Source organism: Aegilops tauschii, chromosome 1 (genome assembly GCF_002575655.3).
Source record: "Aegilops tauschii subsp. strangulata cultivar AL8/78 chromosome 1, Aet v6.0, whole genome shotgun sequence".
NCBI lineage: Eukaryota > Viridiplantae > Streptophyta > Magnoliopsida > Poales > Poaceae > Aegilops > Aegilops tauschii.
The window spans coordinates 55,670,565-55,690,628 of NC_053035.3; the positions used below are offsets into that span (position 1 = coordinate 55,670,565).

The 20,064-nt window shown below is 48.6% G+C and overlaps 1 protein-coding gene and 1 long non-coding RNA gene across 2 annotated transcripts; one reads left to right on the forward strand and one right to left on the reverse strand.

Annotated features, from left to right (window-relative positions):
- Positions 1–545: 545 nt before the first annotated feature.
- On the reverse strand, positions 546–3,962 carry LOC141041516 (uncharacterized). Its single transcript, XR_012201703.1, has 2 exons — positions 2,559–3,962; positions 546–2,438 (listed from the first exon to the last, which is right to left on the reverse strand). It is a non-coding gene; the product is annotated as an uncharacterized lncRNA (long non-coding RNA).
- A 7,427-nt stretch (positions 3,963–11,389) lies between these two features.
- On the forward strand, positions 11,390–13,892 carry LOC109780197 (L-type lectin-domain containing receptor kinase VIII.2). The gene has a single exon (XM_020338777.4). The coding sequence runs from the start codon at positions 11,519–11,521 to the stop codon at positions 13,739–13,741; it is 2,223 nt and encodes a 740-aa protein (XP_020194366.3). The 5' UTR covers positions 11,390–11,518; the 3' UTR covers positions 13,742–13,892.
- The last annotated feature ends 6,172 nt before the right edge of the window (positions 13,893–20,064 follow it).

The window sequence follows — 20,064 nt, forward strand, 5'->3', positions numbered from 1 at the left end:
GTTCCTTCCGACCCGACTAGCCACGCTCCCAACAAACAGAAAATCTCCCCCATCACTGTCACGTGATAACCACTACATCCCCAAGCCTCCCACGCACACCTCGCCCACACTTCCTCCCCCCACGGGTCGCCCTTCTTCTTCTCCACGAAAGAAGGGGATCCTAGGCCTGGATCCAAACCCTACAGAGCTGCCATGGCAGAGCAAAACTAGGTGAAGAAATTGGCCAGAAAAGCTTCAATTCTAAGAAGAGGGAGTACAAAGCCATAGCAGGCAGCAACATCAGGTAACTTCCCTCTAGCCTCCAGATCATCCTTCTTCACTTTCCCCTTCCCTTTCCCTCTGGATCTGCCACAAATCTTCTCCGGTCTTCTCCATAGTTGAAGGAAGAAGGAACATGAAGCAGCAAATCTGATCTTTGCACAATAAAACACTTTCCTGTGCAACTAAACATGGATCCAAGCCAACTTTTGCCTGGATGCATGCAAATAAACCAACCCATATGCAAAAAATAGACAGGGTGAAGTGCCTGTGTAAAAAACCATCTATTTGTGCAACTAAACATGAATCCAAGCCAACTTTTGCCTGGATGTGCGCATATAAACAAAAAAGGAGTAGTTGCATATGCAAAAATAGACAGGATGTAGTGCCTGTGCAAAAATAGACAGGATGTAGTGCCGTGTACCTATAAACCTTTAATTTCGGAACGCGTCTGGCTAGCGGCCGTTGGCCTGCTAGCGCTCGCGAGCAGCCCGCCGGAAAAGGTAACTTTTTGTCCCCACTGTTCCCATAAAGGAAACTTCGTTCCGACTCCTAGAATCCGTGAAGAATCAGAAAACAAAGGCCGGACGGTATCACATGATAGCCCACTAACTCCCGAAGCCTCCACGCACCCCTCGCCCACACTTCCTTCTCCACAGGGCTCCTCCTTCTTCTTCTCAACAAAAGAAAGGGTCCCAGCCTGGATCCAAAACAGAGCTATCATGGCAAAGCAATGAACACAAGAACGGAAGTGGTAAAGAAGAGGGAGGAGAGAGGCGTACCAGGCAGTCTCCATCAGGTAGCCAGCTTGTGACTATCGTTCAACATTATCTGCTTCATTACTCTCATTCCCTTGAACAATATCTCGGGGTTTGCAAAAAAAAGGCAGAGGTGATTAGTTATCATTACATACAAATATTTGTTCTATGGAAAACTAGATTAAAATGTTGAGGATGGCAACTTGATATCCTGTTTGTTCTGCAACTAGAAATGCTGGTGATGACAACTAATCAGATATTCTTGTGCTACTAGAAATGCTGATGATGCCAACTAATGAGATATTCTTGTGCAACTAGAGAGGCTGAGGATGTCAACTACTTGGATAATGTTGTCCAACTAGAATTGCCGAGGGTGCCAACTAAATAGATACTCTTCTGCAACTAGAAAGCCTGAGGGTGCCAAGTGATTAGATACCGTTGGCCAATCCTCAAAAAAATTTAAGATGGGATTAATCTGAATTCTTGTGCAACTAGAGAGGCTGAGGATGTCAACTAGTTGGATAATGTTGTCCAACTAGAAAGCCTGAGGGTGCCAAGTGATTAGATACCGTTGGGCAATCCTCAAATTTTTTAAGATGGGATTAATCTGAATTCTTGTGCAACTAGAGAGGCTGAGGATGTGAACTACTTGGATAATGTTGTCCAACTAGAATTGCCGAGGGTGCCAACTAAATAGACACTCTTCTGCAACTAGAAAGCCTGAGGGTGCCAAGTCGTTACATACTGTAGGGAAATCCTCAATTCTTTTAAGATGGGACTAATCTGAGTTCTTGTGCAACTAGAGAAGCTGAGGATGTCAACTAGTTGTATATTGTTGTGCAACTAGAATTACTGAGGTTGCCAACTAATTAGATACTATTCTGCAACTAGAAAGCCTGAGGATGCCAAGTCGTTACATACTCTTGCGACAATTCTAAAAAACTTGAAGAGGCAACGTTAAGCAACTGAGAAAGTTGAGCATGCCAATGCTTAATTAGTCCTGCTGCAACTATGTATGAAAATTAATACACTTGGCTGCCTGTATGTGGAGTAAAAAATATTGCTGATGGAATTTTATGTTACCTCAGCGACTGCTGCAGAAGATGTGGCATCTACCCCTTTGGATACTGCCTCCGTGCGCACCTTTCTTCTCTGCAGTTTTACTAGGAGGAATCTTTCGCCATCCTAAAGTTCTGTAAGAAAAAAATGAACAAGCATAAGGGGTTGAGAAAAAATTAAACATGTATGTGTTCCATATAAAAAACCTAAAGGACAAAAGAAAAATGAAGGAAAATAAATTCCAAAGGACTGCTGTTCTCCACTCACATCGTCACCCTCTCCATCCCCGTCCTTATCATCGCCACGCGGCTGCCGCTTAGCAGCCCTTTTTGAGTTCCGTCGTGAGATGGGATTTGCAGAACCCTACAATGAACAAAAACATTGGGATGCTAAGAGGGTAAAAGAAAAGGGCATAATAAAATGGTCAGAGGATAAAACCCAAAAAATTAAAGTGCTAATAGGGTAAAAAGAAAAAATGGCAACCTCTGTTTCATTGTCAGCCACATCTCCTTCTCCAGCCATTTTGGTCTCTGCAACAAAAAAATGCGAACAACGTATTAGTCAAATTAACAAAAGTTGCGCAGGGGAGAGAAAATGTGGTGGGTTGGCTACTTTTATATATGAAGTTGGCTAGCTGAATTAAAAGAAAAGTTGCACATGATTTGCTGCCCAGTTGAACAAAAAATAAGTGCCACCCAAAACACAATACTCCATCAGAACAAAAATTAAGTTGGCTATTTTTATCATAAATGTTGGTAAGTTCTATCTAACAAGTTGCACAAAGGGGGTTGCCCGGTTGCACAAAAATGGCTAAAAAAAGAAACAAATATGCAAACTCCTACAGCAACTAACCCTAAGAGCCCTCACATCGCAAACCCTGTATAACCACCGCATTTCTCACCAAGCTCCATAGGTCATATACATCCACAGAATTCACTCCTCCAATAACACAAAAAATGAAAACCAATTGCTTAGTCCAGTGAGAAGCCAACTAGGTAGAGCCTCTTGTACAACTGCACATGGAATGTCAGCGACCCAATTTCCACCAGCAGGAGCCCAAGCAGCAAGGCCATCAGCTCATGGGACGGGCCTAGCTGGGTGCCAATCAAAGGAGGACAGACTACAAGTATCCAGGCTATCTCGAGGAGCCATCTTTAGAAGTAAAAAGCATCAGGAGACACCTACAAAAAGTGATGCAATGCTGGTTATTTGGTATCTCTGCAAGTTTCAAAACGGTAGAGCTGGAGGAGATTTTTGGCCCTGGAACCTTTGCTTTTCATGTTGGGTGTTTGATTTATTGGGATTGTAGTAACATGAGACCGGTAGTCTCAGCAGTAGAACAACAAGGAAAAATGAGCTATCAGGCTCGACAGTCTGACTCATGCTATATCTTGCAGCTGAGGGACGATGCTGAGTATTTTATCCATTATGATGCTTCTTGAAATCTATTTGAGGAAGTTTAATCTGTTATGGAACCTGGAGAAGAGTGATTCAGATACTTCAGTTCTTAGTGTCTTTGCTCCAACTACATTTGTGTTTCTATGCAACTATTACAAGAAACTAGCCAACTGGTCACTCATATGCATGAAACTTATGAGAAAACAGAGAACCACACAGATGCATTTTGAGAGGGTTGAGAAAACAGAGAACCACACGGATGCATTTTGAGAGGGTTGAGAAAAAACAACTTAACTATCCTCTTATGTACTTCCTTCCTTCTATTCCAACTCAAATCGCCGCCCAAAAAAATCAAAAAATCGCCACACCGGTTCAGACAAGGGCGACATGCCGGAATACCTCGTCGAATATGCGTGATATGGAGGTGAGTCGCCATGAAACCCATATCCACTAAAACATGCACCCTTGACTCCCCATGACAAGACAGGAACTCCCAAAATCCACCGGACGTGACTAGTTAGTCGTGGGCACGGCCTTCCGCGAAAGCTACCTCGTATTTGCCGGACATCCAATGGAAACCCTAGAACCCCTCTCCGGCGAGATCAAGAAGGGGGACCCCGAACACGACAGGTGGAAAAATGGGGAAGCAAGAGATGCGAGGCAAAATTGGCGGGCGACCGTACCTGCGCCGGCGACGAGAAGCGGATCCCCGCCGCGCTCCAGCCCTTCCCCTTCCCTGCCCCCCGTCTTCGGTTGCGTCACGACAACGGTTGCCTCTCACCGCTGGATTTGGGGAACGAACAGGGCTAGAAGAGAGGAAAGTGGATCGGGGAAGGAGACAGAGGCGTGGCTCACCTCCATGCCAAGTGGGGCTCGTGCCACGGGTGCGAGGCGACGCGAACCATCTGGAGCAAGAGAGCGGCGCTTGCGGGCGGGCCCAGCCACGTGCGCGTTCGGTTGCGTCCCGACTAAGTACGACCTGACGCCGAGGACCGCACGATCTGGGCTGATCGAGCGGCTCGCGTTCGGCCGCTCGTTTCGCCGAGATAGTGCGCGTGCACTCTGAAGTATTTAGGAAAAAAAATCACAGTCCAAAGAAATACAACAATACCTTATTAACTTGTCTCCTCTTCTACGTTTGCACAACAGTTAATGCAATGTCCAATCTTTTCTGCACTTAAATAGACTATTTTACCAACTCATCTACACCGTGGCAATTTTGCCGACTAGGTGGGATACTCCCCGGTCACTTTTGTGTGAATACCAGGATAACTCTTATATCACAGACCTGATAACTTATATAACTCGGTCTTGATAACTTTGGCGTAGGGATGGGTGTTGATGAAATATGATCTGGTATCTTTTTGGTGTGAATAGCATAGTAACTCATACATCGGAGACATGATAACTTATGCAACCCGATCATGATAACTTTGGCGAATAGAGGTGATCAAATATACCCCCGATAATTTTTATGTGAATATCACGTAACTCACACATCGCTGACCTGATGACTTATGTACATAGGTCTTGGTAAATTTGGCGACTGAGTGGAGGGAGGCACGTTGATGAAATAGCCTCGGTTATTTTTTGTGCGAATAGCTTGATAACTCACACATCGCAGGCCTGATAATTAATGGGAGAAAAAGGAAACAAATCTTGATGCTGGTAGTTTCCATATTGTAGTTTTATAGCCTAAAAATTCATGCTGAAGCTGAGAATTGAACACAGGACTTCAATATTGAGATCTTAACACACTAGCCAACTCACCCACTACTTGGCTCCTGACAAGTACAAATAAAATACCACTTTTTTGACCATCTCAGGTGAAAAAGTTGTTAAAATATACCACCCGGTAACTTCTACGTAAATAAGATGATAACTTATGTACAATTAACCTGATAACTCACATATAAACGCATTGATAATTTTTCACCTTGGGCGAAAAGTTCTAGAAATATGCCCTGATAACCTAGTGCAAATATAGCATGGTAATTTACGCATCAGACACCCGATAACTTACATACAACACATTTTGATAACTTTTTACCCATATGAAAAACGTTACTGAAACATGTCTCGGTAATTTTTTTTTCGCCGAAACATACCCTAGTGTGAAGTTACCACTACCCCATGCTAAAGTTATCATGTCATTAACCTTCTTATATTATAGTTATCAGGCTTATCATAGTATAGTTATCATGTTGCTCAAGTCATAGTTATCACGTTGGTCGTGCCAAAGTTACCAAGCAAAAAAAACTATTATTACTGGTATGATAGAAAAAATAAAGGTTCAAATAACCTTGTTTATATACAATAGATAGCAACTAAAGGTGGCATACTTGGTTATTGGGCTCAAAGTCTAAGAATAGACCTGGGTTCAAGTCCCCTTTCTATCACTTTTATTTTCTTTTCATATTGTGTAGCCAAAAAACCAGAAAAACCACTAGGGATTTACTATTGACGTATACGGTTTTCGAGAGAAGAAAAGAAGATAGATGGAATCGAGCGTGCAGGTCACGAGAGGAAGGTGAGTTACGATCGTGCGGATCTGTTGCTTAACGTCCAGTCGACTGGACGTTGGCATAGTCCTTTATAAATTGTGTTCTGCCTCCTTTAAAACCATTGTGGGCCTAGAGTCCTAGAGATAGCCGTTTTGTTGATTTAGTCTTTTTCACATGAAAATTACAAATAAAAAGGTAAACAACATATTTTAAAAAGGGCATAAATTTATCAACGTCTTTGAAAAACTGAAAAGGTACTGTAATAAGTATGAGCCTTTTATATAGTTTGAAAAGAAAATATCTATGAGACGTGGTCTCACAAGCCAGCATGTGAGACCCTTCCCGATGGATTCACAATCTCAAAGCAGCTACTCCCACTTTGCCCATTAATTTCCAACTCCTGCTGCTATTTCTCATTGCAATTCCACAAAAAGAAATGAGTGATGAAATTCGAAAAGTAATACTTCGATTCTTTGGACTATATTAATCGTCGTTGTTTTAGTATAAAAATAATGGAACAAAGTATTTGTATATGCGAGTAGTCAGAGTCTGAGACCATGGGTGACACGAAGGCAAATTTGACAATTTTAACCTATAATCGAAAGCAAATCACAGAATGAACTGGTTCCGAAACTATTTCACACCCCTAACCCTTTTGTGTAGCGCCCGCCACGCCGGCGCCACACCCTACGGTGCAGCGCCTAGCTCCGGGGCGTTGCACCACTGTCCACCGTGGCAGCCCACGGGCCCGCACCCAGCCGTGCAACGCCTCCGAGCTAGGCGCTGCATCTGTAATGTGCAGCGCCTAGCCGCTAGGCGTTGCACGTGTAATGTGCAGCGCCTAGCGGCTAGGCGCTGCACTGTGACTTATCCAGCCACTTGGCTGGGCCCCTCCTCCCCCTCCCCCACCCCCCCCCCCCCACCACACACTCTCTCACTCTCTCCCCGAGCTTTGCCCCCTCTCCCACTCTCCCCCCCTCTCAAATCTTCTTCCAAATCTTGCAAATTTGAAGAATTTGTCCGTGGATTTCGAAGTCAAACCCTCCCTCAAGGTAATAATCTCCGATCCCCTTGTTTTGATCGAAGTAAAGTTCCATTTGTTGGTAGTTTGGGGAAACCCTAGTTTAGTTTGGATCTAGAGATTTGCATGGAGATGTGAGATGTTTGTTTGCCAATTTCTATGATTAGGTTTTGTTAGTATGCTAGGGTTATTCTTATGGGTGTTCTTATGTTGGTGCTAGGTTTAGGTTTAGGGCTAGGGTTATGGTTAGGGTTAGGTTTAGGGTTAGGGTTATGGTTAGGGTTAGGGTTGTTGTTTTATATATATATTAGGGTTTGTATTCGGTGTTAATCCATGGATTAGTACTCATGGAAGCAATGTTACCTTGTGTTCATTGCTTATAGGGATGGGAAGAACATGTGTGTTTGTTCATCATGGGGACAAAGACGCCTTTTTGAAAGGCAATAAAGAACCGGACCCGGATGAGCTTGACATTGTGTTTGATAGTAGTCCTAGCTATGCGGAGCTCTTGCAACAAGTTAGGAAAGATTTGAATTGGATGGACCCTAGTGATATCATTGAGTTGGAGGGAAGGCATAATGTTGGTTTTGGAATGCACATCCGTTGGAAGACAATGCGGTAAACTCGGAGCAACGTTGGGTTGCATACAAGGAGACGGTGGCCGAATCACTAGACAAGGCTCTTGAGTTATTTGCAACGAAGAAGGTTGAGTCAAGTTTGCATTTGGACTTGAACCGGAACCCCTCCCCTTTGGTTGCTAGTAGCCCCCCACCCTTGAAGCAAGATGAAATTGTTGAACCTCTTTTGACCCAAGAAGTGAGGCCAACATTGAGCCCGTGTAGAAACAACCAAGATGAATCTTTGCAAGAGGACAACGATGAGTATGCGGACGATGACAATGAAGTTGATCTCCATGACAACAATGTGGGTGATCTCGACAAATATCATTTGCAAGAGACAATGGACCATTCCATCCCTTTTTTCCGTGCATATGCATCGGACTCGGATGACGATGGTCCCGATGAACAAGTTGATGCGGAGGGGTTCACGGTGAAGGAGGCCGAAGCTTTCGAGAAGGTATTTGGTCGGGATCATCGGACTACATTGTTCAAGGATGTTAGTCTCGCGGATGAAGCCGTGGTAGATGGTGGCCAATGTGTAGCTCTTGGGGTTAGGCCAAGCTCTCACCGTGATTTGGTAGACGACCAGAACCGGATTGCTAAAGGTTCTAAGTTCGACAGCTTGTTGGATTTGAAGATGTGGCTCGACAACTACTCGGTTACGCATTATCGTCCACACAAGGTGGTGCACTCGGACGTCAATGTGCGCTACACAGTTGCATGTGCATGTGAAGATGAAAAGGAGGTCCAACTTGGACTTAAAAGAGGCCGTGGTGGTGGTAGAGGTCGTGGAAAGGAGGTCCAACAAGGAGTGGCAAGACGCCGTGGCGGTTGTCCGTGGATTGTGCGTGCAAGACCATGGAAAGGAGGTCCTACTTGGCATGTAGTGAGTTGTGTGCCAACTCACATGTGCCGAGGCAAAAGGGTGGATGGCAAGATTGTGTCCCAAGACCACAAACAACTCACGTCCGAGTTCATCGCTTACAGGCTCTCGAACTCAATATCCACACTTCCAACAATGAGCGTCCAACATGTCATTGACCTTGTGAAAGCCATCTTTCATTACCAAGTGAAATACGGCAAGGCATGGAAGGCGAAGCAAGCCGCATTTAAGATGTTGTATGGTACATGGGAGGAAGCATACAAGCATGATAATCACTTATGCAAGGTCGGTTCACCTGCTCAGGCGTGATCGCGTCCAGCTCGCTCTTGTACAACTTGTACATTATAGAGGGATCATCCGTCGTCTCATTTAACACATCCCACTTGTAAGCCCAAGTGGGGAGCCGTAGTGGGTCGTCTTTATCGTCCCAATCCTCGTACTTCACGGTCTTAGGTCGTCCAACCGGCAAACGCTCCCAGCTCCATATGGAAAGTGCGAGCAGACAACCACCAATACCTCCAGTGTGCCTACAACTGGCATCGTCCAACTGCACATAAAAAAGAACATGGTCAAATTTGCCGCAAGAGCGCATTGATAATGTATCAATGAAGTGAAAAGGAAACAACTTCATACCTGTCGATACAAGTAAGCTAGTGTCGCCGAACCCCAACTCCATTTGCTATCGAAGACGGTCAACGCCTTCAGCCACATCCATGGAGCATTCTTGCCGGTGCCATCAGCAAACATTGTCCTCGATACCACGTACCACATGTAGACACGAGCATAAGTCTTCACCATGTCCTCATTAGCATCATCGGGGCAATGAGCGAAGTGCGATGATATCCACGTGAAAGTAGCGCCCGCTGCGACTCTTTCCTTCTTCTTATCTTCCCTTTCTGGCTCCCGAGGCTCCGGAGGAACCATACCGATAAGGGCTTGCATCTGCGCGCGCCACCCTTCAGAATCGGTGTTCATACATAAAGGATTGCCATCGATAGGAAGACCGGTGATCATAGCGATATCCTGCAGCGTCACGGTCATCTCCCCGGTCCGAAGATGGAAAGTGTGTGTCTCCGACCTCCAATGATCAATAAGCGCGGTGAGTGCTGCAGCATTGTTGGGTGGCGTCGACCGGCGGACCAACTCAATGAAAGGGAGAAGTCCTGCCTCCCTAACATAAGGTGTGTACCGCTCATCATAGCTCATCCCTCCAAGGCTGATCCCGTGAGACCGAAGCTTCAGAGGTGCAAGCTCCTACAAACAAACAAATCATAACATTACATATGGGGCATTTGTGTTTGAACAAACATACGAAATTCATAACACCGACCACTTTCAGTATTACCCGCTGCTGCACCGCCATAGTGTACGACCGGTGTTGATGGTCCCAGTGATCATCGAGAAGCCAAACCATCCTAACAATTTCAACAAAGCATTCTTGTCAACACGATTATCTTTTCAATTAAAAAAACTAAAGTAGGCCTACTACATGCAAGATCCAAAGCATATGGTGCTTCCCCCTACTTGGGCCAACTTCATACAAATAACATGTCAATCTATGTATCCAAACTATAACATGTCAATCTACTTCTCCATACAAATAACATGTCAATCTACTTCTCCATACAAAAAACATGTCAATCTATGTATCCAAACTATATAAATAACCTGTCAACCTATCTATCCAAACCACATTCTAATCTAACAAAGGTTCCCCAAATCTAACATACGCAAGATTCAAACAAAAGTTGCCCAAATCTAATACATGCAAGATTCAAACAAGGGTTCCCCAAATCTTCAAAACATATTATTTTCTATGGATAGAAAGAAGGGGATCGGAGGAGAGTACCTTCTACGATGGATTGGTGAACAAATGCACGGACCAAATCGTCGGATCGGAAGGATTTGGGAGAGGGGATTGAGAGGGGGAGTGCAGATGGCCGCCGCCCTTTTTTCTGTAACTGCCAATGGGGAGGGTGGGGGAGGAGAGGGCTGGCGCGTTTGCATATAAGTCACAGTGCAGCGCCTAGCGGCTAGGCGCTGCACATTATACGTGCAACGCCTAGCGGCTAGGCGCTGCACATTACAGGTGCAGCGCCTAGCTCGGAGGCGTTGCACTGCTGGGTGCGGGCCCGTGGGCTGCCACGGTGGACAGTGGTGCAACGCCCCGGAGCTAGGCGCTGCACCGTAGGATGTGGCGCCGGCGTGGCGGGCGCTACACAAAAGGGTCAGGGATGTGAAATAGTTTCGGAACCAGTTCATTCTGTGATTTGCTTTCGATTATAGATCAAAATTGTCAAATTTGCCTGACACGAACCATCTGCTTACGTTACCCGCAAAAGAAGAAAACCATCTGCTTACGTGGCCGACGCATGGACATCGTTCCATCCAGCTGTTCACGTGGCCGATCGGTCGACCTCGCCGAGTCGCGTCCCATACTTCCATGCCCATCCATCCGCACACAAACATACGTCTCCAGCGCGCGCCCGTGACACCACGTCGCCGGTCCACGACGCGACCCCGGCCCCAGGCCCCCGCCCCCGCTCGCGCGCCGCGTTTCCTACCGTTGCACTCGACGGGCATGGGCAGCGCCGCCGCCGCCGTGACAGCAACAGGAGACCGGTGGCGCGGCAGTCGGCGTCGCCGCACCCGCACCTGGAAAAACGCAGCGCACGAGGGAAAACGCCACGCCACGGCCGCAAAAGGTCGCAGAGCAGAGCAGATCCCTCCTCGTCGTCACCCGTCGCTCACTGCCTTTCCGCTCTGCCCCGCTCACGCGCGCGCTCCCCCACCACTCTGACTCTGCCACCCGCGGCCACCACCGCACCGCCCTCCCTACCGTTGCCTCGCCACAACGCCACCCCACCCCCCTCGCGCGCACGTGTCGCCCCCGCCCCGCTAATCCCATCTCATCTCATCTCCCACCTCACCTACTCTCTCCCGGTCGGCCTCAGCCTCAGCTCACTCCCCCGCACTCCAGCTCATGTAAATGTCTCCCAATCCCCACGCCACCTCCAATGCCGCCCGCAATGGCCACGCTCACCACCACCTCCCCTCCCCTCCTCCTCCTCATCAGCATCATCATCCTCCTCCTCGCTGACGCCGGCGCGGTGCGGTTCGACTACGCGACGCTGACCCTCGCCACGCTCAAGCTGCTGGGCGACGCGCACCTCAACAACAACACCATCCGCCTCACGCGGGACCTGCCGGTGCCCACCTCCGCGTCGGGCCGCGCGCTCTACGCGGCCCCCGTGCGCCTCCTCGCGGGCTTCTCCACCAGCTTCGCCTTCACCGTCACCACGCTCAACCGGGGCTCCGTCGGCGGCGGGCTCGCCTTCGTCGTCGCCCCCGACGCGGCCTCCGTCGGCGACGGCGGGGCGTTCCTCGGGCTCGACCCCGCCGCCGACGTCGCCGTCGAGTTCGACACGCTCATGGACCTCCAGTTCGGGGACGTCAACGGGAACCACGTCGGCGTCGATCTCGGGAGCATGGTGTCCGTGGCCGTGGCTGATCTGGATTTGGCTGGGGTCGAGCTCACCAGCGGGCGGACCGTGTACGCGTGGATCGAGTACGCGCCGGGGAAGGCCATGGACGTCTTCGTGTCCTACTCGTCCAAGCGGCCCCCGGCGCCGGTGCTGTCGGCGACGGTCGATCTCGCGGGCTATGTCAAGGAGCAGGCGTTCGTGGGGTTCTCCGCGTCCACGCAGGGCAGCACGGAGATCCACGCCATCGAGTGGTGGAGCTTCTCGACCCCGTCACCCCCGTCCCCGGCGCCGTCCAAGCCGCCGCCCGTTTCCGCGGCTGCTCCCCCTCCGGCGAGGGTCCTCGACCCAACGCTTCCATCCACTCCGCAGCTCCCGGGCATCACGCCGCCAGCAACGGTTTCGGCGCCGCCGACCAGCTCAGTTGCAACCGCCCCGGCAATTTCGGTCGCTCGGAACAATGCCAAGACGCCGCACCACCCGCCTCCACAAGGGGCCGTGGCCGGCGCCGCGACGGCGGGGGCAGTCGTGGCGGCGTCCTTCGCGGGCTTCGCGCTGTGGGCGCTCGCGCGCCGCGCCAAGGCCAGGAAGCGCGACGCCGTGGCGGTGGCCACGAAGCGCGACAACGTGGCGTCGGCGGCGGCCATGGCGCGGTCCCCGCGGGAGTTCTCCTACAAGGAGCTCAGCGCCGCGACGCGGGGCTTCGACGCGTCCCGGGTCATCGGCAACGGCGCGTTCGGCGTCGTGTACAAGGGCATCGTCCCGGACACGGGCGCCATGGTGGCCGTGAAGCGGTGCACCAACGCCAACGCCGACGGCGCGCAGGCGCGGGCCGAGTTCCTCTCGGAGCTCTCCATCATCGCCGGCCTCCGCCACCGCAACCTGCTCCGGCTCCAGGGCTGGTGCTACGAGAAGGGCGAGATCCTGCTGGTCTACGACTACATGCGCAACGGCAGCCTGGACCGCACGCTCTTCGACGCCTCCTCCCCGGCCCTGCCGTGGCGCCACCGCCACGAGATCCTCGCCGGCGTGGCCTCCGCGCTGGCCTACCTGCACCACGAGTGCGACCGGCGCGTCATCCACCGGGACGTCAAGTCCAGCAACGTGATGCTGGACGAGTCGTACCGCGCGCGGCTGGGCGACTTCGGCCTCGCGCGGCAGGCGGAGCACGGCGCGTCCCCGGACGCCACGGCCGCCGCCGGCACCATGGGGTACCTGGCGCCGGAGTACATGCTGACGGGCCGCGCCACCGAGGCCACCGACGTGTTCAGCTTCGGCGCGCTGGTGCTGGAGGTGGCGTGCGGGCGGCGGCCCATCGGGACCGAGGGCCGCTGCAACAACCTCGTCGAATGGGTGTGGAGCCTGCACGGCGAGGCCCGCGTGCTGGACGCCGTCGACCCGCGGCTGGGCGGCGACTACGACGAGGGGGAGATGCGGCGGGTGCTGCTGGTGGGGCTCGCGTGCTCCAGCCCGGAGCCGGACCGCCGCCCCGGGATGCGCGCCGTAGTGCAGATGCTGAGCGGCGAGGCGGACCCGCCGTTCGTGCCGGCGGCCAGGCCGTCCATGAGCTTCAGCGCCAACCACCAGCTGCTGCTCAGCCTCCAGGACAGCGTGTCCGACTACAACGCGCTGGGCCTGAACCTGTCGGACGAGGACTCCTCGTCCGACTCGCTCAGCTCGTCGTCGCTCACCAGCACGCTGCGCAAGGGCGGCCACGACATCGGGTTCAGTAGCACCGCCGGCGGCGACGCCCGGTGACCGGCCTATCGGTCCTCTTGAAATGCGGACGAGATTAGTTTCAAATGTATGTATTGGTGAGAGAGTACATAGATTAGCATTGGGCTGTAATAGAGTCCTAACATATCTCTTTGTGGTAATAATTCAGATTTCAGATGGTTCATTGGATCAAGTTTCTTTTCCTTTTCTTCTCTTCTGTTCCTCTGAAAAACTATTTTCCTTCTTTTGTTCCTGCAAAAAAAAATCCTTTTCATATTTGCTCCTTTTGTTCGGATCTTGGCGAGCATAGCTAGGAAGGATTGAGTGTACCACACTGATCTGATGAGATCTTGGTGGTGGATATCCATCCATCCCCTTTTGGCACACACGACAAGCAAAAGCAGATGCTACTATACTAGAATCACACGAGAAGAAGAGGGATGGCTTGTTTGCTGTGCAATGCCATGCTTGGGCGTTCGGGCAAGCCGAGCTGGACGGTTGGCGCATGCCAAGAAAAGCATCAAACATATCTCTATACGAGATATATATCTATGCACCTCTACTGGTAGTACTACTCCTACTAATCTATTGAGTGATCTTCTCTTTTCTTCTAGTGGTACGTGATGCTGCTCTTGTACAAAGTCCTCCAAGTCGTCCATGATTATCCATGTCACCAACCGAAAGTCACCCCATGATTCAGCCGTGTTGGGATCCTCTAATAACCTAGCTTGGCTACCAAGCACTAATCCTAGATGATGCTGTTGTCTAACACTACTGCTAATCGTACCACACAAAGTGGTGGTAATCATAGCAAAGTAGAGGTGCCAACGTCAGTCAGCATGGACAAATAGATAGCTGCCTAGGTGGACGTCCCTATCTCGTGGGTCCCACCTGCGGGCCTGCGTGTGGGGCCGCCGATCGAGTCGCGCGGCACGGCACGAGGTCGGTTTCCGTCGAAAACTGGCGTGCGGCGCGCGTCCACGTCCTCCATGAAGCGTCTGTTGGTCTCCGCTTTCAATCGTATCCAAAAATTTCTGGCAGGACATCTCGCACATGCATGGATGGATGGATGGCGGCCACGCCGTCGCCACCGGGGCCACATGCCAGTGGACGCCACGGCACGTCAGGCGATCCGCTTCCAGATGGCAATGGCAGCTAGCTTGGCCGACATCACCAGATGAGAGAGTGAGTGAGCTCCCCCGACCACGGGACCATGAAATGCACACACATGAAGGTGTAAGTAGTAGTATTAAAATGCCGTGCCAGATGACACATGCAAAATCCACCCGTATTTCAACCAGTTCCACGGCAGCACTAGACCATAAAAACGCGCGTTGCCGTGCCCGCCATCTTAAATACATCTTAACAAAACAATAGGGCATCTGACCAAAGGAATTATAGAAATATATCTGAAAAATGGTTATTTTTACCACTTGAAACAATCAAACTTGGTTCTATCTTCAGCCAGAATATTTTTATGTTCATAAACTCCAGGGATCACATTTATGACAATAGAGTGCCGGTACCCAAGTACTCCTAGAAAGGACAAACAACATTCTTGTTTATCCATAGCGAGCAGACATTCTGCAATCAACAACCACAAAATTAGAAGCAATGTGTTAAACAACAACTCCTAAAAATGTACGATTGAAGAAATGACTGTAAAGATGACATTGGACACATATAATGATTTAAGAAAATGAAGAAAGAATGGAAAATGGAATTAATAACATGGATGCCATAGTTTGTAAATATGGCTTGTACAGTGAAACAATAACTCATATTTAATATAATTGTAGTGGGAGCCTTTCCCACTGTTTCAGGTTCAAAAGAAACATGGATGCCATATTCAAATTTCTGTACCCTTTTTCTATTAACTCGTGATAAATAGAAATGTGATCTTTGGCACTGGAAGTCATAAATTCATCTCACAATGATTGTGACAAAGCTCCACCAACCATAAAGAGATCACATTGTGTAACAGGATTCCTAAATTTGAGGGATTAATTCGAGGGCAAGTAAGGGTTTCTCACATAATAATCGATGCAAATTGACATAATATTATTGGTCTCCCAAATAATACCATCTTCAAACAATTTACGTGTACTCTTTTCACAATAAAAATAGCTTCCCGGCCCGGAGCTCAAAGCCTCAGGCTTTAGGAGAAAAAATAAAGATAAATCATGTTCTATGGTCAACGAAAGAAAACAATGTGCATCTATAATCCTGTAACTTCAGCACAAATCTTTTAGAAAATAATCTATCTTGTTAGACCATCATGAACCCAATGGAATACAGGTTCTGTTGTGTTGGCGTTCAATGCATTTCATGCTTCCTGCAAAGAGGGGAAGAGTCGCCAATAGAGAATTTAGACACCAAACATCATACATACGAGAATGTAAAAAGTTTTTGCTATTGAAAAGTAATCGAAGATATAGACTGCTTCCTGCAAAGAGGGGAAGAATCGCCAGTAGAGAATTTAGACACCAAACATCATACATATGATATGAGAATGTAAAAATTTATTGCTATTGAAAAGTAATCGAAGATATACACTGAGAGATAGTACTGAACTACTAATTCTTCAGACTAACTTGAGCTGATGAAAAAATAACCATGCTGACGCAAGTACTTGCAGGTAATGAGACATGAGGTCATAATACAGAAAACACAATCTATTTAAATGAGGTGTATTGTTACCATATTAGCAGATCTTCTCCTTTCGTTAATCATGATTCGCATCCCAGGTTCCAAAATTTCTTCATCACTTTAACTGCAGATCAGAGCCTCCTTGGAAACTGAATCATGGTAAACTATTCTTCTATACCAACAATGGTTTGATAAAATAAGTGGCGCAATTAAGCATATGAAAATCTCTACTGGAGTACTGGTCGTTGCTGGCTTGCTGCGCCTTTGTGTGATCAATGTCATACATGTTACTCTCTAGGAAGCGATTTCAATCAATAATTATTTTGCAACCTAAAGATATTGAGTTTCAGTTAGCTTTCTTATTAGACAGTAAAGTGGCAAAACAAGCTAATAAACAATTTAACACACATAATAGCCTAGCTGATTAAGTTTTACCTCGCCATGTGTCTTTCAATGATCGGTTCCTGAGGTATTCACAAAAGAGAGATAGAGGCGTACCTTAGTTAGCCATTGGACCTTCATCACGACAATTACATGACAGTTCCAGCTTCAGTCACGGAATGGGGAGGGACGCGCGGTAAAACTGCAAGGGCATGGATGTCGATGCAGGAGGAGTACAGCCGGTAATGGCCGCCGACAGCGTGGGTGGCCGCCGCAGCCGCCATCGAGGACGCTGCAAGACACAAATTAAAAAACAACAAAGAAGGGGCCTGCAGAGGAAGAGTACATTGCGAGTAGAGGGCACCGATGCGGACGTATCGCGCAACAGAAGCTCATCGACGGGACGGAGGACGGCAGCGACGCATCGCCGATGAAGGACGCCGATGAACGAACGGTGACGTCGCAGACGAAGGGACAAAAAAGATCAGTTGAGGGATAGCGCTGGCAAGTGGCAACACACTGGATGACCTGGCACGTGTGAGGGGAAGGGTGGCCAATCTTCGTCGCCGGTAGGAGGGAGGACGGGGGCGGCGCATAGCGAACAAAGGGACGGGGGTGCATCACGGACCGAGGAATAGGAAACGAGCAGTTCGGATGGGAGTGTCGGGGGAAATAAAGCTGCAAACACAATGGAAGACCCGCGTGCTTCTACTGAACTTGGGCCTTTGCAGCCCAATTAAGGATAGAAACAGACGCTCGCTCAGCGGAGCAGTGGCCCGTGACACGGCGTCTGCAACGCGTGGTCGATTTGAGCACGCCCGAGCAGATCTAGACCGTATGTTAGCGGGATCTGACGGTTGAGAGTCTCAAAACGCTGTGGTGGCTCGTAGCTAGCTGAGTTTTACTGTTTTTCAATGATCATGCGTGACACTGGCTTGAATGAATTGTCATTGATGCACCTTTGCATGAGTTTTATGGAGCAGAGCCTAGCCTAGGAATGTGCAAGCAAGCCAGAGCACGGACTAGCTAGCCTCGTCGCTGTGACGCTGTCGTGCCTGTGCCGGGCGGTGTGGAGTCGCTGTCCGCGTAATTCCATTGGAAGGAAGGAAGGAAGGAAGGGGCGGGAGCAATGGTCGGTCAGCGGACTTTATGGATCTTTTTTCCTTCTTCCTTTATTTCATGGATGGATGGATGGGAGGGTCAGGCTCCTACTCCTACTCTGCTCGTGCTACTCCAAAGGCGTCGCATGCTTTGTCCCGCTCAATGCTCCCAAAAGAGACGGGTTAATTTATGGTAGCAGTACTGGTTTCCATCCTTATGAAGCCAAATTTCGTGTTTTGAACCTTTTATCAAATAAAATCAAGATCTAACCTCACTTTAATTTATTTTTTTGACATCTGACCCTTTTGCTACCGCCAAAGGGCTCGGCGTAGGGTCACGCAGGCTACCGCCAGGGCTTCTGGCGGTGGCATGACGGCCCACTGCCGTTAGCTAACGGTCAGCGCACTACCCTACCGCCGAAGTTCTTGGCGGTAGGTTGACTTACCCTACCGCCGCAGGTCTTGGCGGTAGGGTCCTGTGGGTTTAAGTTTTTACAAGTTTTATTGATTGTTTGTTTTGTCACAAGTTTCACATAGTTTCACAAATAGTAAAATATGAACTCACATATTAATAAAGGTTCCACATAGCAAATATTAAACAGTTTACACATAGATTCATAAGTAGAAAATAGCAAATAGCAAACTTGTCCACATAGTTTGACAACCCCAACTAACACATAGATGCATATGCATAAGACAAGTTTATAGGGCGGATAAACCTCCCCCCTCATATGTTAGGGCTGGCCATGGAGACAGGTACGGCAGCGGATCCATCGGTTCAGGCGGAGGCGGAACGCTGGTCGGCATCCGACCGTTCAAGCACTCCTACCTTGCCTGCCCGCTGGAGTTTTCGCCTCCGCCCTTCCCCAACTGATGATATCGAACGCTGATGCACTTGGGGGCGGCATCCTGGCTCTCTCCTCCGCGTTGCTCTTGAAGTAGATCCTCCGGCCCAAATTGCGCAGCTCCCAGTTGGAGTGCGGCTTGACAACTTCAATGGTCTCTTCCCGGTGTTCACGGGAGATAGTTGGATCTCCCTCCATCTCTGCAGTCACTCTCTTCAACTCCTTCACACTCAGCGACCAAGACTTCACATCGCCGGAGATCCGTTTTGCCCTCTCGTGCCACCGCACTGCCCTCGTCTCCTCTAGGAACTCGTCTGAAAAAGCTTCCACCGGCTGCAGAAGCTTGGGGAAGGACTCGTACACGTACGAAAGTGGCAAGGCAGAAGGGTCGTGTTGAAGATGAATGGACGATGGTTGCGCCACTGTTGCAGACCTAAACGTATGGATGATAACAAAATTTCATCATTAACTAAATAAAATACATATATCAAGATGTGTCAAATGCAATATCATATTTACTCCACTACTTGCATCATATAAATTACCATGCTATTCTAAAGGACTCTCAAAATAATATAAGTGAAGCATGAGAGATCAATTATTTCTATAAAATAGAACCACCGCCATGCTCTAAAAGATATAAGTGAAGCACTAGAGCAAAATTGTTTAGCTCAAAAGATATAAGTGAGGCATAAAAAGTATTCTAATAAATTCCGATTAATGTGTGTCTCTCCCAAAAGGTGTGTACAGCAATGATGATTGTGGTAAACTAAAAAGCAAAGACTCAAATCATACAAGACGCTCCAAGCAAAACACATATCATGTGCTGAATAAAAATATAGCTCCAAGTAAAGTTACCGATGGACGAAGACGAAAGAGGGGATGCCTTCTGGGGCATCCCCAAGCTTAGGCTTTTTGGTTGTCCTTGGATTTTACCTTGGGGTGCCTTGGGCATCCCCAAGCTTAGGCTCTTGCCACTCCTTGTTCCATAATCCATCAAATCTTTACCCAAACTTGAAAACCTCACAACACAAAACTCAACAAAAAATCTCATGAGCTCCGTTAGCGAAAGAAAACAAAACACCACTTTAAAGTACTGTAATGAACTCATTCTTTATTTGTATTGGTGTTAAACCTACTGTATTCCAACTTCTCTATGGTTCATAAACTCCATTACTAGCCATAGATTCATCAAAATAAGCAAACAACACACGAAAAACAGAATCTGTCAAAAACAAAACAGTCTTTAGTAATCTGTATCTAATGCAAACTTCTGTAACTCGAAAAAATCTACCAAAATAGGACGACCTAGAAAATTTGTTTATTGATCTACTGCAATTGAAATCAGTATTCTATCACGTTCTGGCAATTTTTAATAATTATTTTCATG